The 22717-nt window shown below is 47.9% G+C and overlaps 1 protein-coding gene across 4 annotated transcripts in view; it reads left to right on the top strand.

The window, feature by feature from the left end:
* Nucleotides 1-22176, top strand: part of UNC45B (unc-45 myosin chaperone B) — a 28702-nt gene extending 6526 nt beyond the window's left edge. For 3 of the 4 annotated variants that reach the window (XM_038548102.1, XM_038548100.1, XM_038548101.1), the window contains exons 7-20: nt 327-495; nt 3831-4001; nt 5857-6028; nt 7237-7537; nt 8341-8435; nt 8606-8747; nt 9558-9698; nt 11702-11829; nt 12918-12984; nt 13961-14074; nt 14371-14486; nt 15336-15453; nt 17807-17962; nt 21397-22058. In XM_038548102.1, the coding sequence (XP_038404030.1) occupies nt 327-495; nt 3831-4001; nt 5857-6028; nt 7237-7537; nt 8341-8435; nt 8606-8747; nt 9558-9698; nt 11702-11829; nt 12918-12984; nt 13961-14074; nt 14371-14486; nt 15336-15453; nt 17807-17962; nt 21397-21699 (2193 nt within the window). In that variant the 3' untranslated portion in view covers nt 21700-22058. Of the gene's footprint in view, nt 1-326; nt 496-3830; nt 4002-5856; nt 6029-7236; nt 7538-8340; nt 8436-8605; nt 8748-9557; nt 9699-11701; nt 11830-12917; nt 12985-13960; nt 14075-14370; nt 14487-15335; nt 15454-17806; nt 17963-21396 lie in introns of all 4 variants that reach the window. The other variant, XM_038548099.1, reaches the window with a different exon arrangement.
* The last annotated feature ends 541 nt before the right edge of the window (nt 22177-22717 follow it).

Genomic DNA, 22717 nt, shown 5'->3' with positions numbered 1-22717 from the left:
TATCATATAAATCTTCCAAACCCAGTGTGTATTTTACACCTTAAGCACACCACAATGTGGGACTCACCACACTGCAAGTCCTCAGTGGCCCCATATGGCAAATGGTTCCTATATTGGACAGCCCAGCTTTTAACTGGAAAGAGTTTAAAGAGGCATGGCTAGTGTCAAGGGCCTTCCCAGACCAGAGGCCCAGGAGGCACTGGCTGCCTGGGCGTATTTCCCTGCTGGAGAGGGAGGATGGGGCTGGTTGTCACCCACTTCCTAACCTGCACGACAGCTGGAAGAGAGGTGCAGGCAGCTGACTGTGGGTCTTGCTGTGGGTTTAGGCCACAGTGATTCTCCATGCAGTCCGGATAGACAGAATATGTAGCCTCATGGCAGTGGAGAACGAGGAGATGTCTCTGGCCGTCTGCAACCTGCTCCAGGCCGTCATTGATTCTCTGTCAGGGGAGGACAAACAAGAACATCGAGGGAAGGAAGAAGCCCTGGTTCTAGGTAGGAGACATTCTTCAGTGTTTTTCAAAGGGGTGAGGGCCGAGGAGAGTCAGGTGCCACCTCAGATAGCTCATTCCCTGTATGTGGAGGTGGCCTGGTTTATTTTATATTTATTTTCTAATTATAAAAGTAATAGAGCAGCAGCATCTTCAATAGCTTAAAAGTGGGAAGCAACTCTAGTGTCCATGCGTGGTTGAATGGATAAATACAATATGGCATATACACACAATGGAATATTATTCAGCCTTAAAAAGGAAGGACATCCTGACATCTGCTACTACATGGATGAACCTTGAGTGCAATAAGCCAGTGACAAAGGCATAAGTACTGTTTGGCTCCACTCCTACAAGGTATCTAGAGTAATCTAAATCATAGAGACAAAAATTAGGATGGTGGTCACCAGGCTAGGAGAGGAGGAAATGAGTTGTTTAGTTTTAGTTTTTATAGGACAAAAACGTTCTGGAGATGGATGGTGATAATGGCAGCACAACAATATGAATGTACTTAATGCCACTGAACTGTATACTTAAAAATGGTCAAAATGAAGGGCACCTGGGTGGCTCAGATGGTTAAGTGTCTTCCTTCAGCTCAGGTCATGATCCTGGGGTCCTGGGATTGAGCCCTAAGTCGGGCTCCTGACCCAGTGAGGAATCTGCTTCTCCCTCTCCCTTTGCCCCTACCTCCTGCTTGTGCTCTTTTTTGCAAATAAATAAATAAAATCATTCAAAAATGGTTAAAATGATCAATTTTATTCATGTATATTTTACTACAAGTAGAAGAAAGTAAGAGACTTACTGGAAAAATTTGGAAAAATTTAGAAATATGTAAAGATGAAAAAAACCCACCTATAATTCCCCTCCAGATAATCCAGATTATCACTGCCACATGTGTCTTTCCAGTCTCTTTTTAAAAAAGATTTATTTATTTATTCATGAGAGACACAGAGACATAGGCAGAGGGAGAAGCAGGCTCCCTGCAGGGAGTACCATGTGGGACTCGATCCCAGATCCCAGGATCATGCCCTGAGCTGAAGGTAGATGCTCAACAGCTGAGGCACCTAGGCGTCCCTCCAGTCTTTTTTCTATCCATCCACATAAATACCTATTTAACAAAATTGGAATTTGGCTAGGAATAGATTTGTGTTTTCTTTTCCTTCACTAAGCATTATATGAGTATTTCGTACCATTAAATGTTCTTTAAAAAGATTCTTTTTTATTTTAAAAATCATTCATTTTTCATTTGTTTCATTTCAAATACATGCACTTATAGACTCAGGCTTTTTCCAGCACATCCAGGTCCTGGGCATGGTTTTAGAAGTTCCTGCTCTGCCTGGGAAGGTTCACTAATAGAAAGCTTGATTTTAAATATTTTCATTATATTCCATTGTATGAATATATCACAATTCACCAACCAACTCTATATCAGTGGAGATTTAGATTGCTCCTAGTTGCATGCTTATAAAAGGCAGTTCAGTAGCTATTCTTTACACAAAGTTATGCTTGCATTTGCAATTATTTTCTTGGAATAAAATTCCTAGTAATGGGAATATAGGTCGAAGGCTGTGAACACAACTGAAGTTTTCTCTCCATGTTACTTTTGGATTCCTTTCTGAGAGGGTGCATGAATTTGTACTCTTACCAAATGATGCTGATGGGGGTCCCATCTCCACTCATTCTCCTACCAGATTTGAATACTCTCATTTAAAAAAAATTTCCTATTCATTAGGTAAAAATAACTTCATTTGAATTTTTAAAAATCACTAGTGAGATTGATCATTTTTCTTTATTTTTATTAGCCATTTGGATTCGTTTGTCTTCCAACAACCTGTCATATATCATTACCCTTATTTTTTCTTGGAGTATCAGTGTTTTTCTTATTGATTCATAAGAGCTCTTTGTAGATTAATAACATGAACCTTTGGGAGTCCTGGATTCTTGATGTGGTTCTGACTTAACTGTCGTAATGGTCAGCAAGTCACATTCTTTTTTCTGTGCTAGAACCACTGGAGGGTCCCAAATGGTACACTTGTACAACTGGTGGTTAACTGGAGATGCTGGCCAGGACATCTTGGTTTTTCTCTTTGTGGCATCTCTAGTGGGCATCTTGGGTGTCTGTATAGCATGGTGGCCTCATTCTCAATGGACGAGCCCCAATGTGCAAGTGCTTTTAAGCTGCTGGGTGTGCTCTAAGTCACATGATTGACCCAGGGCCAGAATGGAAGAGCATCCCCAAGAATGGGAACACTGAAAGGTATGGTGCACTGAGGGCCACAGCTTCCTTGGGAAGTTGAAAGTTGTTGGACATCTCTGCTAAGGAATTCTACTAGATAGGGATCCCTGGGTGGCGTAGCGGTTTAGCGCCTGCCTTTGGCCCAGGGCGCGATCCTGGAGACCCAGGATCGAATCCCACGTCGGGCTCCTGGTGCATGGAGCCTGCTTCTCCCTCTGCCTGTGTCTCTGCCTCTCTCTCTCTCACTGTGTGCCTATCATAAGTAAATAAAAATTAAAAAAAAAAAAAAGGAATTCTACTAGATACTGATTTAGGATCCATCTCCTTGTAGCTTCCACCCCACTCTGACCCCAGTTCTGCTCTCTAGAGCCTCATAGAAGAAGTCTATTCTTTTGCCTTCATGACACACCCTTATCTGAAAAACTATCACATCTACCGATGACTTTCCTTGTCCAGTTAGATGGCTCTTTACTTCATCAGTCATTCATATGACATGTTTTGGAGATCCTTTCTTTTCTACTCCCTTCCTCCCTCCCCGCCTGCCTTTGAGCTCTAAACTAGAATGAGAACAAAAATCCCTAAGATGCAGTGAAGTCAGACAGGGAAAATGCAGGAAAAAGCATTTACCTTTTAATCCCCCAGCGGGCAGGGAAGATCTGGCATCCCATCTGAGGCTTGAATTTGGGCTCCCAGCATGCCTGAATCTGCAGGGAGTAAGATGTCTGTAAGGAATATAAATTTCTTTTCTGGAAAACATTTTGTTAAATCAGTTTATTAAAAGCTACATGAAGTGTCCCTGGCTCCCTGCCAGTCATGCCTTGGAATAAAGAACTTTCTAAGAACCAGAGCTGTTCAAGGATGGCAGGAGCTGTTGTAGAAGTCAGTGTGCAGCGTAGAGTGGCTGGAGGCCCATTGGGGGTATTGTCTAGGAACCTCCCTTTTTGGGGCTGAGATGGGCAATACTATATCTTCTGGGGAAATTCCAACTTCCAGGAAGCCATGGATTCCATATTTCCAGAACCCTTCTAAAAACCTCTGCCATTCGTGGTCCTATAGATCTGAGTAAGACCCTACTCTCTACTTACCCTTGTCCTCTCCTTCCTCAGACACCAAGAAGGACCTGAAGCAGATCACCAGCCACCTGCTCGACATGCTGGTCAGTAAGAAAGTGTCTGGCCAGGGCAGGGATCAAGCCCTGAATCTGCTCAATAAGAATGTCCCCAGGAAGGACCTTGCCATTCACGACAACTCGCGTACCATCTATGTGGTGGATAATGGTGAGGAGGTGGGAGGGTCTGGGGCTCATTCCAATCTTTCAGGGGGGCACCAGGATATCTGGCACTGAGCAGAAAGCAGAGGAGGTGTGGCCTTTGCCTAGAACAAGTCTTCAGTCCCACTGAAAAGCCAGGAAAAGGCATTAACACTTAGAAACCACCAACAGGCTGGTGAGGATTTAGATCAAAGCTCAGCTCTGAATTAAGGGCCTGAACACACACAGAAAATGCCCAAACATGCTGGAAAACACCTGGACAGAGTTACTTAACCAATGTGGGCAATGCCAAAGACAAACAGGACTCCACCAACCTTGGGAGAATGTTCCTGAAGTCCCATGGTTGGCAAAATACTTCATAGGCTTTCTAGAAGGGAGAAATGGCATCAAGTGTCCTATATATAAGGCACAGTAACGAGGTTCTAGCAGACAGTCCCTAAATTTGTTGGCTCCAAGATATTACCCACTCTCCCAAATCCACTTTAATTGTTCAAGAGTCATACCTATGGCTTTATCATCTACTGTGATAAACTCCCACAGGTTTAAAAACATATAGAACCATCCTTTGTTCTAAAAGGTTCAGATTAGCTTCCACCCATTTGAAATTTATCCTCTTTTGATATTGCCTTTCCTCATTTGGTTTTCACAGGTCTCAGCAAAGTGTACTTTAACAGATTACTCTAGCACTTATAAACCTCCTACCTCAGCACTTCCTTCCCTCCTCCTCCCCAGTTCTGGTCTTCTCTGCATATATTTCAAAGGGTGAATCACAGACCTCTTTCTCTCTGCACTCAGACCTAGGTCCAACCACACAGTTAATAGGTAGGGTAGGTGGGAAGCAATATTTGTTATTCAATAAGAATAACATACAACTCAGGGGCGCCTGGTGGCTCAGTCGGTTGAGTGTCTGCCTTCTGCTTGTGTCATGATCCTCAGGGTTCTAGGATGGAGCCCTGTGTCACCCTGCTCAGCAGGGAGCCTGCTTCTCCCTCTCCTGCTTCCCCTGCTTGTACTCTCTATCTCAAATGAATGAATGAATGAATGAATGAATGAATGAATGAATAAATAAATAAATAAATAAGTCTTTTTAAAAAGAGAGAATGTACAACTCTTTTACTTTTTTGGAGCAAATTACCACATCTGTGGTGTCACCACTCTGTCCTTATCGCACCTTCTGTCCTTATTACAGCTTATTTAATCTTCATACGACTGTTCCTTATTCCATTGTGAGTTTTTTGAGGAGAGGATTGTATCTTTTATTTCAGTATTTGCTACCTAAAAGGTGCTAATTTATTTCTTCACTTATTCCTTCATTTATTCAACAGATATGTAATGACTGAATTAGCCTAATGGGTAATAGGAAGTCATTGAAGTTTCTTCAACAGAAGAGAGAAGAGATAGTAATAATAGATAGCAAATGTAGCATTTACTAAATAAATAGTAAGTGTTTGTTGAGTGATAATGACATGTCTGGATTGGCCCTAGGCAGTTTCCATACATTATCTCATTGAGTCCTCAAATGCTCTGTGGTAGGTAGTATGGTTCCCATTTTATAGAAGTGAGGCCTGGGGAAGAGAGAATATCAGATAGTATTTGGGGAAGGTTATACATCAACCCATAGAGGGTACATGTGAAAATAGAGGCCCACCCACAATGGGAGGTGAATTGCTCACCTAGGGGCAGAGTCAGGTACAGAATGCGGGTCTCCCGGCCCCATACCAGTACCCTTCATTCTGGAAAAGCCATGTACTGCCAAAAGATATGCTGGAGAGAAGCTGGTGCTAAGACAACTGAAGAAGAGGGTGTGTTTGTGAGGACAGACCCCAGCAGAGATCTGACAATTGCCATCATCTGTCCTGCAGGCCTGAGGAAGATCTTGAAGGTGGTGGGGCAGGTTCCAGATCTGCCATCCTGCCTGCCTCTGACTGACAACACCCGAATGCTGGCTTCCGTCCTCATCAACAAGCTCTACGATGACCTGCGCTGTGACCCAGAGCGCGATCACTTCCGCAAGATCTGTGAGGAATACATCACGTGAGTCTCCTGGAGGTCTCAGGGAATCATGCTCTGTATTAGTTACCTATGGCTGTATAACAAATCACCCCAAAATGTAGCAAGAAGCTTGAAGTAGTAGTAATCATTTATTATTTCACAATATGACCGCAGTTTGGGAGTGACTAGGCTGGGTGGATCTGGCTCTGGGGCTCTCATGAACTGACTGTCACACGTCGGCCTGGGCTGCAGTCATCTGAAGGCCTGCATGCTGGTGCTGGTTATTGACAGGAGGCCTCCATTCCTCCCGGTATGAGCCTGTCCACAGGTAGCTTGAGTATCATTACTGCCTGGTACCCAGAGTGAGCAATTCAGAGAGAACAAGGCAGAAATGGCAATGTCTTCTATTACTTAGCTTCAGAAGTCACACACGATCATTTCCGCCACATTCTCTTTGTGAGAAGCAAGTTGTGAAGAGTGGTCTGCATTTAAGAGGAGAGAGTTAGGTTCTATCTTTTGCATGGAGGGGTGTCAAAATATTTTTGGACTTATTTAAAACCTACCACAAGCTCCTGAGGTTGAAGGAACAAATGTCAGCTTATCAAGGAGACAGAGAGTGGGCCCTTTTGTGTTGGGGTGGCTGCTGGACTCTCCCACTAGACATCTGAGCTGCTGGGAAGCCCATGGATGGACAGTGCTCGCCTCTCTTTGGGACTTCCCTCAGCTGGAGACAGCTGCTTCCTCCTCCCCAGGGCAGCCAGCATCCAATGACCCGTGTGTCCCCCACCCCCACCCCCAGCTGGAAACAACTCTGGAGGGTGTCCCAGCTGTAGCACTCATCACAGGCTGAGGCTTTATGATGACTGAGTTGCAGCCCAGTGCGTCCTTCTGCCTCCTTCTGCCGAGGTTTGCTTCTTTCCCTTCTAAAACATGAGCTGATCCCAAGAGCTCTCCCTAATCAAAGTCCTTTGTGTCAGTCCCCATCCATCTGACTATGCTTCTTGGGGGGACACAACCCATGGCATGTCTGTTACATCACTCACCCTCACCATAACTCTGATTAGTAGTACTATACCGTCAGTTTATAGATCAAGAAGCTGAGGCTCAGAGAGGGTCAGGGAATCGCCCAAGGTCACACAGCACATGAGTGGTAGATCCAGGACGTAAATTTGAATCTGTCTGCCTCCAAATCCCACATTCTTCCCACCCACCTTAGCCAGTTCTCCTGACCACCTTGTCCTTGATTTTAGAGGCAAGTTTGACCCCCAGGACATGGACAAGAACGTGATTGCCATTCAGACAGTGTCAGGGATCCTGCAAGGCCCCTTTGACCTGGGCAATCAGCTGCTGGGAATGAAAGGTGTGATGGAGATGATGGTAGCGCTGTGCGGCTCCGAGCGGGAGGTAGACCAGCTGGTGGCCGTGGAGGCCCTCATCCACGCATCCACCAAGCTCAGCCGCGCCACCTTCATCATCACCAATGGCGTGTCACTGCTCAAAGAGATCTACAAGACCACCAAAAACGAGAAGATTAAGATCCGCACACTGGTGGTGAGTGTTGGTACCAGACGTGGTGGGTGCCGGGCCCCAGGGACACCAGATGAGTGAGGCGTGGCTCCTCTCCATGGGAAGCCCATGCTGTGGGGGAGCTTCTGCTCAGCCAGCATTTTCAGAGCAAACTCGAAAAAATCAGTTTGTTTCCCTAACCAGTTTCTGGATGGCACTGATAACCCATTTCAATTTTTCCAGTTTCATTTTATGGCAACTCTTTTCATGGGTCTTTTAGTTTGCTTGTAAACAATTACAGTGACAATTTGAGTCACTGATGTATTTTTCTGTTTATATCAATTTTTAAGAAACTAATTATAGCTTCTTCCATCATGAGTTTTCTCTTATGGAAGGCATGTTTTCCTTTTTTTTTTTTTTTCTACGTTTTCCTAAGAGTACAATTTCTCCTGGGTAAAATTCTGCATATCTGAATTTGTTACCCACGTGGTCTGATTTCTGTGCTGGTTTTTGTGCTAGCATAACTTGCACCATTGCAGTTTCAGGTAAGATTAGTATCGTATTGTGCTGATTTTCCAAAACAGCAGTGGAGCCAAAATGGTGGCAACGGAATGGGGCAGGGTAAAGAAGTCCAGCTTCATGAGCATCTGCCCCATCCTGGAAGCCTCAGGGGAGGCATCTTGGAAGAGGTGACACCTGAGCTGAGTTCGGTAGTAGGCAGAGAGGTGTATCCAGGCAAAGACAAAGGGGCAAAGTGTTCCAGCCACAGGCTCAAACAGGGCCTGTTTGAGCAAGGCCCTTTGTCTCCAAGTGTGTCTGACTCTAGAAGCATCTCCCTTCCCCTACAGGGACTCTGTAAGCTGGGCTCTGCAGGGGGCACGGACTATGGCCTCAGGCAGTTTGCTGAAGGGTCCACGGAGAAGCTGGCCAAACAGTGTCGCAAGTAAGGGGGTTCGACTTCCCCAGGCCCACCGTCTTCTCTCTGGGATGTGCTCTAGTGGATGCTGCATGGTGAAAGGTCCCCCACAGGCTCCCCACTGCCCTGAAATGGGTTCACTCTCTTGACCCAAGCTCTGGCCCCCTTCCCCAGCGCTCTTCCTCTCCTATTTCCAGGTGGCTGTGCAATGCGTCCATAGATACCCGGACCCGGCGATGGGCAGTGGAGGGCCTGGCCTACCTCACCCTGGATGCCGACGTGAAAGACGACTTTGTCCAGGACATCCCCGCCCTGCAGGCCATGTTTGAGCTGGCCAAGGCAAGCGTGGCCCTGACCTCTGGCCTTCAGGAAAGGTCTACTAGATTCAAGCTCATAGGGTCCTCTGCTAGCCTGAGAAATGGGACTCCTGTGTCTTCATCCAGGCTCTGGCCCTACTGCCGATGTAAACCAGATTGGTTACTTCCCCCTGTCTGCCCCTCATTTTACCTGACCATAAAATGGGTGCTCGTGCTAATTCCCTGCCTGGTTCTTTTCCACCACCAAAGGGAGGAGGGGAAAGAGGGAGTTTCCACTCGGGGCCAGACCAGAGGTGTTTCCAGTCCCTACCCATCCCCCGCCCCCTATCCCATGGCAAAGTATGTCGGGTTTGGGCGTTTGAGAGAGGGCACAGAGCAAGCAGCGCACTCTGAGGGCTCCCCCGCCCTGCTCTCCTGGGGTACTGTGGCTAGTGCAGGAGAAATGTCTGCCCACCCTGCGTGAGCAGAGCTAGTTCCTCTTCCCTCGGTGCCACCTGCTGTTGTCCAAGCGGGCTCAAACCAACTCACCCGACAGGTCAGAGGGCCGGCTTTTTTTTTTTTAAGATTGTATTCATTTATTCATGAGACACACACACACACACACACACACACACACACACACACAGAGGCAGAGACACAGGCAGAGGGAGCAGCAGGCTCCATGCAGGGAGCCCGATGCGGGACTCGATCCCAGGGTCTCCAGGATCAGGCCCTGCCCTGGGCCGAAGGCGGCGCTAAACCTCCAGCAACCCGGGCTGCCCCAGGGGGCCATCGTGGAAGCAGAGATTTGTTCTAAAGTTTCCCCTCCCGTCCCCCCGCCCCATAACTGCAGACGGCTGACAAGACCATCCTGTACTCCGTGGCCACCACCCTGGTGAACTGTACCAACAGCTATGATGTCAAGGAGGTCATCCCGGAGCTGGTGCAGCTCGCCAAGTTCTCCAAGCAGCACGTGCCCGAGGAGCACCCTAAGGTAGGGTAGGGATGAGGCTGGGTGGGGGGAGTCTGCGCCACCAGGCGTTGGGGTGCTGTGGGTGGGTGTGGGAGCATTTGGCAGAGGACGCGGATAGACCGAAGATGATCGTGGTCAATGTCTCCCACTAGGTGGCGCTCGTCCCCCCCTTAGTTTTAAGGGTTTACGCGCCTTGGGCGGGTGAGGATCCAACCATCATGTGTAGTCTGAAAAATCAAATGGGGCCATGATGAACGTTTTGCAATTTATGTTGTTTCATGGACATCAGACAGACAGTATATTTCATGTTTCCAACACTTTCCAGAAATTTCGTTTCCTGGGATATCTGGATTTCGGGATATAGGTGCTAGGTAGGAATAACAAGGGAGAGAATGGGGCCAGGCAGCTGTAGCCCAGGTGTCACAAATCTCCCTGAGGCCCTCCTCAGTGATTCCCTGCACTCAAGGGTATGCTTTGTCTGTGGTTTGAATTAGAATGCATATACATTGTATTTCCAGCCAGTGGAAGATTTAGATTTTTTTAAATGGTCAAAGAAGTATAACCACATCAGGAGATCTCTGGGTGGCTCAGGGATTTAGCACCTGCCTTTGGCCCAGGGCTGATCCTGGGGTCCCGGGATTGGTCGGATTGGGCTCCCTGCATGGAGCCTTCTTCTCCCTCTGCCTGTGTCTCTGCCTCTCTCTCTCTCAATCTCTCTCTCTCTCTCATGAATAAATAAATAAATAATCTTAAAAAAAGAAAAAGAAATATAACCACATTGCAAAACAAACAAAAATGTAGACCCCAGAGAAAAGGAAATGACCACTCACCAATGACGTCATCTCCCTCTGACCACTGTCAGTGTCTTGGTACGCACGCTATGTTACTTAGCAGAGGCTGTTTTTCTCCGCGCATCTTTTTTTTTTTTTTTTAATTTTTATTTATTTATGATAGTCACACACAGAGAGAGAGAGAGAGGCAGAGACACAGGCAGAGGGAGAAGCAGGCTCCATACACCGGGAGCCCGACGTGGGATTCGATCCCGGGTCTCCAGGATCGCGCCCTGGGCCAAAGGCAGGCGCTAAACCGCTGCGCCACCCAGGGATCCCCTCTTTTTTCTTTTCATAGTTAGAATGTTTTATGCCCGATTTTGGGAAAATGCTTTAGGTGTTTTCCAGATGGCTATGCCATTCTTTTTTAAAATTTATTCTTATTTTTTAAAGATTTTATTTATTTATTCATGACAGACACAGAGAGAGAGAGAGAGAGAGAGAGAGAGGCAGAAACACAGGCAGAGGGAGAAGCAGGCTGCTCGCAGGGAGCCTGATGCAGGACTCAATCCCAGGACTCCAGGATCATGCACTGAGCCAAAGGAAGACACTTAACTGCTGAGCCACTCAGGGGCCCCATTTTTTTTTTTTAAGTTTTCGTTTAAATTCCAACTAGCCAGTATACAGTGTAATATTAGTGTCAGGTATAGAATTTAATGATTCAGCATTTCCATACAACACCCAGTGCTCATCACAAGTGCCCTCCTTAATCCCCATCACCTGCTATGTCATTCTCTGAATCCGTTTTTAAAGCTGCATACTGTTTTATGCAGGCAAGGCTGTATAGCATACTCTGCTGCTGTAAAGTTCAAATGTGGCTTCTAGAAATCACCCACAAATGCCAGCCCCTTCCCACCCATTTCGAGAATTATCTGTAGGGACTGTTCAACCTTGGGCCTGACTTTGGGTTTCCCTCACAACCCAATCCATTGTTATGTCAACTTTATCTGCTCTCTATCCTCTCCCCCTCCTGCCTAAGCACCCCCCCCACCCCCACAATGGAAAGTGAACCTTTTGCAAAGTCCTTTTTGGCATGTAAGGTAACATTCACAGGTTCTGGGGATTAGGACATGGACATCTTTGGGGGCCATTGTTCAGCCTGCCACAAGCAGTTAGAAATGCACCACCTTTAGTTCCAATACAGATTGGCCTGGTGCCAGGTCCTTCCACACAGCCACCCTTTTGTCTCCCCAGGACAAGAAAGACTTTATAGACATGCGTGTGAAACGGCTTCTGAAGGCTGGTGTCACCTCTGCACTGGCCTGCATGGTGAAAGCAGACAATGCCATCCTCACTGACCAGACCAAAGAGCTGCTGGCCAGGTGGGGCTGAGGGGATAGAGGTGGCAGGGGAGTAAATGAGTGAATGAGCCATTGTGGGGGTCTGGAGAGGAGATGAAAGAAGATGGGTATTGGAAACTGACATGGCAGGGCACCTGGGACTCAGTCACTTGAGCGTCTGCTTTTGCCTCAGTCTTGGGGGCTGCAATTGAGTTCCATGTCCCATCAGGCTCCTTGCGCAGTGGGGGACCTCCTTCTCCCTCTGTTCCTCCCCCTGCTTGTGCTTCCTCTTCCTCTTTCCCTCCTTCCCTCTCTCTCTCTCAAATAAACAAAATCCTTAAAAAAAAAAAAAAAAAGAAAAGTGACATGGCAGGGCAGGTCATCCCTGGTGGAAGTTTGCATAAGGAGGAAAGAGGTCACTGTCCATCCTGGTTACCTGGTTCCCAGGCCCTGTGTGGGACCTGCTATTCCAAAGATGAAAGGCACAGTTTCTGTGTAGTGTGATGGAGAGGCAGACAGGCTCACAGTTAAAATATGATGCAGTGGGGGAAACGCAGAGGGTTGGTTGGGGTCCGAGTAGTAACACCCACCAGCCAGACTAGAGGTAGGTGGAAAGGCAGCCAGGAAGGCCTCCTGGAGGAAGTGACAAATCAGTGGAGCCATGAGGGGAGAAGAGGAACCACCCAAATACAAGAGAGGAAGGGTTCTGGGCAGAAGGGACAGAATCTACAGATACTGAGGACAGAGGGAGAAGGTGTGAATGAAATGGGGTTCTCCTGCAGTGTTCTGGAATGTGGAGTACACAAGAGGAAGTGATGCCAGTAAGACCAGAGAGGGGAAGAGGACCAGATCACAGAGGTCCTGGAGTGCATCCATGTTGAAGATTTTCTCCTGGTTGATGGGCAGCAAGGAGCCATTTGTTGCCTCCCCACATAGGGATGGGGTGGCTTTTTGCAGCCCCTCTTGGCTTCACTTTCTCCCCAGCTCCTTCTATCCATGGCAGTATCCAGCCAAGGTGGCTAATGCCGGGACAGGTACAGAACTTTCCAGGGCTTCACTGGGTCTGACTGGCTGGCCTGCTGATGCCTGGGGAGGGTGCACATTATGTGTCCTTTATCCTTGCCTTACAGGGTATTCCTGGCACTGTGTGATAACCCAAAAGATCGAGGAACTATTGTGGCTCAAGGTGGTGGCAAGGTAATTGGTGGGATAAGGTTTGCCATCCTAGAAGGTGATCCACTGGGGAGAAGCATGTGTGCACATGCACACGCTCTTTGCCTGGCCCAAGAATAATGCACCCCTTGCCCCAACCCAGCCTCCTGGAATACTGTCTTTCAGGTATCTCTCCTATCTGCTCATGCCTCAAACCAGCTTCAGCCAGATTTTATGGTTTGTCATGGGATTTACTGTGGGATCCCTTTCCTTTTTTTTTTTTTTTAAAGAATTTTATTTATTTATTCATAGAGACACACAGAGAGAGACAGAGGCAAGAGACGGGGGCAGAGGGAGAAGCAGGCTCCATGCAGAGAGCCTGACGTGGGACTCGATCCAGGGTCTCCAGGATCACGCCCTGGGCTGCAGGCAGCGCTAAATCACTGCGCCACCGGGGCTGCCCCTGTGGGATCCCTTTCATCATCCTTGCTATTGGAAGGAAGCATGGTACAGATGCACCGACCATAGACTTTGCTGTAGAACACATGTCTTTGAGTCCTTGCTCATTCCTTTTTTAGATGCATAACTTTGGGCGAATTACTCAATCTGCCTGAGCCAGTTTCCTCATGTATGAAATGAGGGTGGGGAACCACACATTTACTCTGCAGAATGTCACAAGGATTATAGAAAATACACTTAAAGTATTGGCTCATAGTAGGCGCTCAATAAGTGGCTGCTGGGATGATTAGGTTTGCCCTAAGTCAGGGAGTAAAAAGTCAGTGTGTTGATCCATTTGTTTTTCCAAAAACCAGCAGGGTGGATGAGTGGCGGAGAGTGTAGGTGAAGACATCCAAGTATGCTGGGAAGCTGGAGGAGTGAATCCATGATTCTGTATTTAATCATTCTCTGCGATACTCAGGCTTGCTTATGTTGCAGAAGCAGACAACGGCTGGAAAGGAGGGAGGGGAAGAGAGGCCTCTGGACGTCTGTGACAGAGAAGTGACTGTACCCTCTCTTATAGGCACTTATTCCACTGGCTTTGGAGGGCACGGACGTGGGCAAGGTGAAGGCAGCCCATGCCCTGGCAAAGATCGCCGCCGTCTCTAATCCGGATATCGCCTTTCCAGGGGAGCGGGTGGGTGCCGGGGTGGGTGGGATGGGGCAATGCTCCTAGGGGTCTTTCCCCTTGTTGCCCTAACCCCTGCCTGGGAGGGGGCATGGTGTGGTCACAGAGAGGGCAGTGAATTGGTGGTGCCTGGACTCTAGGCCTGGCTCTGCCCCTGACTTAACAGGGCTGTCCTCTTAGAAACTCAGTTACCTTGTCTGAGTGGGTGGGCAAGCATTTTGGAAATTCTAGAGCTGGGCACTGAAATTTTAGGGTCTGGGGGATCATAGTCTCTGCCTGACCCACTCCCTGACCCCTCCACGCAGGTGTATGAGGTGGTGCGGCCCCTCGTGAGTCTCCTGGACACACAGAGGGATGGGCTCCAGAACTACGAGGCTCTCCTGGGCCTCACCAATCTGTCTGGGCGGAGTGACAAACTCAGGTGAGTGGGGTGGGGAGGGAGCAGGGGTGGAGAGAGGTGCCCCAGGAAAAGTTTGGTGGAAATTTCAGATACACCATCTGTGCTTCCCGCTGAGGACAGGATCAAAGATGACGGGTATAAACTGCAGTGGAAGGGATTTGAGTTAGCACCTGGTGAATGTATGAAGGCAAAGGAGATGACAAAGACACTTCTTTCAGACTAAAGTAGTAAAAAAGATACCCAGGGGAGAGGTAGGGATTCCTTCTTGGGAGCGAAGGGGTAGTAGAGAGAATTGGGTTGAGATTCTTTCAGTTGCAAAAAACTCAACTCCCAACTGGTTTAAGGATAAAGGGAATTTAATGACATATAAATAAAAAGTCTGAGGTGACCAGATGCGTTACAAAGCTTCCCCACTTTCCTACTTTCTTTTCTTCTCTACTCTCCCTACTACTCCCCACTTTCCCACTCCCATCCACTTCTGCTTGTGTTGTCTTAGTTCTCAAACGGGGTCTTCCCCTCTGCCATGAACACAAGGGTCGCTCCAGACTTCATATCTTCTTGGCTTCATGTCCAGCAGGAGAGAGAGAAAGAATTTCTCTTCTGCAGCAACAATACAGAAGAATCTCCAGCCTGATGATATGTTCATCCCAGACCCCATGGCTATGGCCAGGATGTTATGGTGTCATTTAGTTTACACCCATTGATGCCCTTCCTGGAGCTGGGGGTAGGATTGATGTCATCCAGACTATGCTGGCTGAGGATGTAGGAGGGAACCACCAGCAGGGTGCAATGGCCCTTGGGTGGCCCAAAATGCCAAATGCTCACTACAGAGGACTCAGTGGCCACCCTTCCCCACCTCTCATACTGTAGGCAGAAGATCTTTAAAGAGAAAGCCTTGCCAGACATTGAGAACTACATGTTTGAGAATCATGACCAGCTGCGACAGGCGGCCACTGAATGCATGTGCAACATGGTGGTGAACAAGGAGGTGAGGTGGGCTCGGGACGAGGGTGGGGAACAATCTCCACAAGGAGAGTCCAGCCACAGGGCAGGGCCTGGCATGAGATTGGGGGTTACAGTGGTATTAAGGTAGCATTTTGCCAGAGAACCCAGGAACCCCCAAATCTCTCCTGGATTACAGCCCCCTTCCTGTAGGGACCCTGAGAGAAATATATGTACCAAGGAGACCAAGGAAAACATACAAAGTAGTATTATTCCAAGCTGTGGCTTTGACCTCTCGCTTGAGCTGGGTGAGATGGAAGGTACCATTTCCCTAAGTTATTTGTGTCTGAATAATTTCATAGCAGAGAAGGATGTAAGACCAAGGCCTCTCCAAGGGAGGCTTGGCCACTTACATGTTTCAAAGTTCCACCTATATAAAAAAGTGAGGAAAAGCAAACACAGATACAAACAATTTTAGAATATTTTAAATGTTCATATTTAATGAACAGTTGCTGTTCCGATGGAAACTGCAATGCACTAGAATTATGTTCTTCGCAGAGTAATTACAGGATTTATAAAAATAAAATGAGTTCAGAACATGCCAATGGCTTCGTGGTCCTGCAATGGGGATAAATGATAACCAGGTGGTGAATGAATGTCTTCTTCTTTTCATCCTGCCAGAGTACTGTTATGGCTGTAGGCACAACCTCATCTGAGGTATAGGGCCAAATCTGAGGCCCTTCATGGATGTGATGCCAAGTGGCCCTCCTGGGCCCTCATGTATGAGACCAGTTCCTCTCAATTCTTTTTTTTTTTTTTTTTAAGACTTTATTCATGAGAGACGCACAGAAAGAGGCAGAGACATAGGTAGAGAGAGAAGCAGGCTCCTCAAGGGGAGCCCGATGTGGGACTCCATCCCAAGACCCCAGGATCACAACCTGAGCCAAAGGCAGATGCTCCACTGCTGAGCCACCCAGGCATCCCTGTTTCTTCTCTCAATTCTTAACTCAAGGTCTTGGATCTTTCCACTGGTATAGGATGAAAACTCAACCTATGAAAGCCTGTTGAAGTTAAATAGATCAATCAGTCGGCCAGTCAATCTAAGCAGGACCTCCCAGGGAGCTGGCCTGAGGTTGGCCCGGGTGGCTGGCAGCCACATGGGAAAAGAGACTGTGTCCAAAGAAAGAGGAGGGAGAACGAGAAGGGGGAGCAGGCTTCTCCTGGGAACATCAGCTGCTACAACAACCAAAATCAAAATAATCAGTTGTCCCAACCCAAACATTTTCATTTCTCACTCACCTCACTTCTTGCCTATGTTTGGATCCAGGGGCTTGCTTCCAAGCAATGACTTGGGATCCAGGCTTCTTCGACCATCAAGAACTATCCCCCGCTTCCCTAAAAAAAAGAACTGTCTCCCTCTCTGCCACTCTGGGAGTGGGTTCCATGTGAACGGGGAGAGAGACCACGGGAAAGGCACCTACCTAGAGTACTCCACCATGGTGCCTGGAGTGACACATATCACTTTCTCTCATGTTCCATGATGAGAACTAGTTTACGGCCACATCTACATGTGAGGGGTGGGGAATGTAATCCTTTTGGGGTAGCTGCCTCCTAGTACAACTGTGCCCTGTGTACTGACCATCTCTACCATGCTCTCACCGCTGAGGACCACTACTCCAGCATCAGGGGGATGCAGGTGGAGATTTATAACCTGGGCAGCTATGATTGACCTTTGATCCTTTTAGAGCTCCACTTTTAGGAAACCCAAGCCAACAAAATGCCCCTTAAATTTGACCAACCAGATTTTACTGTGGAGCCAATGGTGGGGGGGTCGGTGAGCTCTGAGACATGTCAGGACCCTGGGCTCTAGGAGGCCTTCCCTTGGCTTTAGGGTCCTTGGAAAGCTCATCCCTTCCCTGCTGAATGGTACAGCAGCTCTCACTCTGTCTCCTGCTCTTGCTCAGCCATTGTGCCTTCAGGGACTGCAAAGTCATTTTATGGCAGACTCTGGAGGCCCATCTGTTGTGGGAAGGACATTTCAGTCTACCCCCGAAGGGAAGTGAAACACAGACCTTGGGGCAACATCTACCATTCAGGAGTCCGTGCCTGCCCTTTCCCCTGGTGTAGACAGCTGAATGCAAACAGGAGTGGTGGCACATGCTGTATGGAGAATCTCCTGCTCTCTTTAACTTTTTAGCTGGAGGAACTTATAGACCTTTTCTCTAGCTAATCAGAGGAGACTTTCTGGGGTGGGGGGGAGGCTTGGGTGGCAAGCTGCTCAAGGGAAAGCTCGGAAGAATCTTGGGTCAGAGAACATGGCTTCAGATGCCTCTTTCCCTCTCCAGGCTGGCAGGTGGGGGCATTTGTCTCTGAGCCCTATACTTGCCTCCCTCCCTTAGGTACAGGAGAGGTTCCTGGCTGATGGGAACGACCGGCTGAAGCTGGTGGTGCTGCTCTGTGGGGAAGATGATGACAAGGTGCAGAACGCAGCCGCAGGGGCGCTGGCCATGCTGACAGCAGCACATAAGAAACTGTGCCTCAAGATGACCCAAGTGGTGAGAGCGGGCCCCGGGGGCAGCAAGGGGACTGCCTTGTGTGATCCTCTGTGGGGAGGCCAGCTTCCGAGGTAACACTTCCCTGGCCCCTGGATATCTGTTCCTATCACCTTGGAAGGAGAGTCCATACTATCTGGCTCCTTATATCCATTGTTGGGACTCTCCACGTGAGCTAACTCAGGTCCCTCCCACTGTACTCTCACCCACTGACTTTAGTGATGCTTACAGTTCATTACTTCAGAATGATGACAAGGATGGCCACAATACTAACAACTGCCGTGGAGCCCCTGAGCTCCCCGAGAGGAACATGGACTCGGTTGGGGTACCATAGGGAGCTTGTGGTTTGGCAAAGAAATGGCAGATTCTCTTACATGAACATGATGATCAGATCCTTTGGTGGATCTGTGGCTGTCTCAGCAAAGCGGTTTGCACACCATCACAAACGTGGCAGTGCAAAGTGAAAATGTCTTTATTTCACCAAACTGAACTTAGTTTATGGGCATCCTTTCCACTGAAGACAAAAAAATGTAAGCAGCTCAAGTCAAATGTACTCAAGTCTACTTTAAAGGCAGGCTCTTGTTTATTTTTTAAAAATATTTATTTATAAAAAAAAAATTTATTTATTTGAGAAAGAGAGAGAGAGAGCTTGAACATGCAGCGGGGGTGGGGGCAGAGAGGGGGAGAGAGAACCTCGAGTAGGCTCCCCGCTGAGCACAGAGCCCAGTGCAGGGCTTCATCTCTTGACCCTGAGATCACAACCTGAATGGATATCAAGAGTCAGACACTTAACCCACTGAGCCACACAGGTGCCCCCTGGCAGGCTTTTTTGGATAGTCAATTCAAGGTGTTGTGTGTGTGTACGTCTGTGTTTGTGTTTGCATGTTCGCTCATGCCTTCTCTAAGATCCACGGGTGGGATCCCTGGGTGGCGCAGCGGTTTGGCCCCTGCCTTTGGCCCAGGGCGCGATCCTGGAGACCCGGGATCGAATCCCACATCAGGCTCCCAGTGCGTGGAGCCTGCTTCTCCCTCTGTCTGTGTCTCTGCCTCTCTCTCTCTCTCTCTCTGTGACTATCATAAATAAATAAAAAAAAAATTAAAAAAAAAATAAATAAATAAGATCCACGGGTGCTAATACTGTCTGGCACCAGAGAAGGGTCTCTGTCTGATGTAACTCATCTTGGTTGGTCCTTGGGTTTTAGCATTTTCCCCTAAGGCAAGTCTCTCAAAAATGTAAGTCATGAGGGATCCCTGGGTGGCGCAGCGGTTTAGCGCCTGCCTTTGACCCAGGGGACGATCCTGGAGACCCGGGATCGAATCCCACGTCGGGCTCCCAGTGCATGGAGCCTGCTTCTCCCTCTGCCTGTGTCTCTGCCTCTCTCTCTCTATCTCTCTCTCTCTGTGACTATCATAAATAAATTTAAAAAAATATGTAAGTCACCTGGACGGCTGGCAAAAACATTTTCCCTAGATCTTCTGAATCAGTAGATTGGAGGTGGGGTGCTTCTGGCCTTGTGACTATGCTTTGAAACCACTGCCCTAAAGTAGCCTCTGCTGAAGTAACTGGTCACATAACTTCGGTCAACAGGCTCCTACAGGCCCTCTGTGACTCAGCCACTTACCAGACTTAGATGCTGCTCTAAATGTTTACGTTTATTAAGTTCTTCCATTCTTCTGACAACCCTATGTAGTAGGTATAGTTATTTTTTAAAAAACATATTTTTAATTTATTTATTCATGAGAGACACAGAAAGAGAGGCAGAGACATAGGCAGAGGGAGAAGTAGGCTCCCTGTGGGGAGCCTGATGCGGGACTCGATTCCAGGACCCTGGGATCATAATCTGAGCCAAAAGCAAATGCTCAGCCACTGAGCCACCCAGGAGTCACTGGCAGGTATAGTTATTTTATCCCTGTTTACCAGAGAGGAAAACTGAGTGCAGAGAAGTAACTAGCTCAAGACCACACCGCCAGGGAATTGGGCAGGGATTGGAATCCTTCGGGATTGCTGACCCTCTCCTGGTCACTTCTTCCTTCTTCCTGAGGGCCTCTGAAATCTTGGCTACATTTCTGTGCCTGGAAGCAATGGCACTGGACCTATTATCATTTACCTGTCAGCATAAACCTTCCCCTGAACCCTACCACGCTAGCTGAATTTTCATTTCCTTTTCTTGGGGTGGGAGACTCGGTGCAGTGTTTACAAAATTTGCTTAGAATCCAAAAAGCCAGTAATTGGTCTTTTTCTTCCCTTCTGTGTCTGTCTCCCCATCTGAGAGTGGTGCATGTAGAAAGCTGTCCCTGTTGACAAATGGAGGGTGAGGTAACAGGTACGAGGAAGCAAAGGGGGAAATCCTTGGATTAGTACCTAAAATCATCATCTCTGTCCATTTCTCCTTGGTGAGTTCTCACCATGCTCCAGCCCTCGTACTAAGCTCTGTCCACGCGCCATATCACTAAATCGTCACGATGTAAGGAAGTAGGTAGACCTGAGGACAGAGGAGCTCCCGAGACCTGGAAAGGTTAAAAAACTTATCTAAGGCCATATTTGGTAAGTGGCTAAGCTGGGACCTGAACACTGGTCTCTCTGACTCCAAAACCCATACCAGTAACTGTTCTACTCTGCTGTCCATGTGTGTCTGCTGAATCTCTGAAAGTCAAGCTCCCTGGTTCTAGTCTTAGCTCCATTTCTGTCTTTTGGGATGATCAGATGGTCTGGAGTCCTGTCTTCCCTATGTATCATAGTTGAGCAGCTTCACAACTGGCAATGGAGAAGAGGGAATGGAGGAGGGATGGAGGAGAGGCTGCACTTCTAACACCAGTGTTTGTTTGTTTTAATTTCTTTTTATTGGAGTTCAGTTTGCCAACATATAGCATAACACCCAGTGCTCATCCCATCAGGTGCCCCCTTCAGTGCCCGTCACCCTCCTGACTCCAGTGTTAATTCCAGTTGAAGTCAAAGCTGGTGGAGTGCAAGCCCAGGGCATGCCTGGAGCTCATGTCTCTAAGGGCCCTTGGGTTGACAGAAGCAGGCATTGCCCATGTGCTCAGGGTTAGAATCCTCTTTTCTGAACACTTTCCATCCCCTTCCAATTAGACATGCAGTGGCCCTGTCCCTTTGCTTCTCCAGATGCTTAAAAAATAAATGGATGTGTGGGTGTTTATTCTCTACTATTTTTAGATGTGTGATCATAGCTGAATTACCTCCCCTCCCTCCCTTCTCCTCCACTTGTAAAGTGAAAAGGATTGGATTATGTCAGGTTCCTTCTAGTTTTCTGATTCCCACCCTGGCTCTGCTAAGGAGGTGGGCATCTGCCACCTGGTCCCAATGGGCTCAGATAGGCATATGCTGAGTCCCATACACATTACCAGATACGTGCTTGCCTTCTGTTTCTTTCTGTCCTTCCACTGATTTCTCTTCTTTATGTACCTCTCCCTTCCAGACAACTCAGTGGTTGGAGATCCTCCAGCGGCTTTGCCTGCACGACCGACTATCCGTCCAACATCGGGGCCTGGTCATTGCCTACAACCTGCTGGCAGCCGATGCTGAGCTGGCCAAGAAGCTGGTGGAGAGTGAGCTGCTGGAGATCCTGACTGTAGTGGGCAAACAAGAGCCAGATGAGAAGAAGGCTGAAGTGGTTCAGACAGCCCGGGAATGTCTCATCAAGTGCATGGATTATGGTTTCATTAAACCAGTGTCTCAGACAGGGGCCCACAGGGATGCTGGGGCTGGTCCTGTACTATGAAAAGTCCTAAGCTGGGAACTCAAGAAGTGTCAGTTCAGCTAGAGATCTTAGAAGTAACAATGAAGTCTCCATATAAAAGAAAGACTTGAGTGTCCCCTGAGTTGTCGACTTCCCCTTTGCCCCAGGAAAGTTTGGATGTTTCATTGGTTCTCTTGCTCCCTGTCTCCTTTACATCTGTCATGTTCCAGAAATTCTTAGAATAATTTTCATCTGTGATTTGGAAGACAAGTTGGATAATTCATTCTGTACCCATTCCAAAGGCCAGGATAATGGGCTGAATTCTTTGTACTTTGGAAAATGGATTGTGTGGTAAAGTAGGACCTAACAGGTGTGTGAATATAAAGGTTAGTGTTATTGTATCTGCATGTTGAGCTGTGCTGGTTTTCAGAGACAGAACACTTTTCATTATAGCTCCCTAAATGGAAGTAACCCCAATGTCCAAAGAAAATGGATAAATTGGCATTACTGAAATTGCAATTTCCTCCAAGGAGTGGCATCCATCTGGCCTCCTTGTATTTAGGAAACATTAAGGATTCTGGGCAGGAAAGCGGGCAGTGGTGAAATGAAGAAACTTCTGTACATTGGGGTTCCAAGGCAGATTGGAGGGAGGGTGCCCATGAGAGCATCAGCTGGACTAAATCGCCTGGGAGCCCCCACTATGTGTGTAGTCTGCAGGAGGCACGGGTTCTATCAGCTTTCAGAGTGCAGCCTGCTCCCCTGCCCTTTGTCTTTGTCTTCTTGGGCCCCTTGGAGTTCTGGCAGGGCACCTGGCACCGAGCCTGGCACCACAGGAGTGCCCAGGAAATACTTGCTTGATTTTGTTTTCCCTGAGCTCCCACACCAGTGCCTTTCACCATCTATAGTCAAATCCCAGCTCCCTGGAGGGGCTAGGAAACTCTGCCTTTGACACATTCACTTTAAGAATTTCAGCAATAAGGGGCTCCTGGGTGGCTCAGTCAGTTAAGCATCTGCCTTCAGCTCAGGTCATGATCTCAGGTCCTGGGATTGAGCCCGAAAT

The sequence above is a fragment of the Canis lupus genome, chromosome 9 (assembly GCF_011100685.1).
Source record: "Canis lupus familiaris isolate Mischka breed German Shepherd chromosome 9, alternate assembly UU_Cfam_GSD_1.0, whole genome shotgun sequence".
Lineage (NCBI taxonomy): Eukaryota > Metazoa > Chordata > Mammalia > Carnivora > Canidae > Canis > Canis lupus.
The sequence above is the reverse complement of the archived record's forward strand: the minus strand, read 5'-3'. Positions and strand labels throughout refer to the sequence as shown.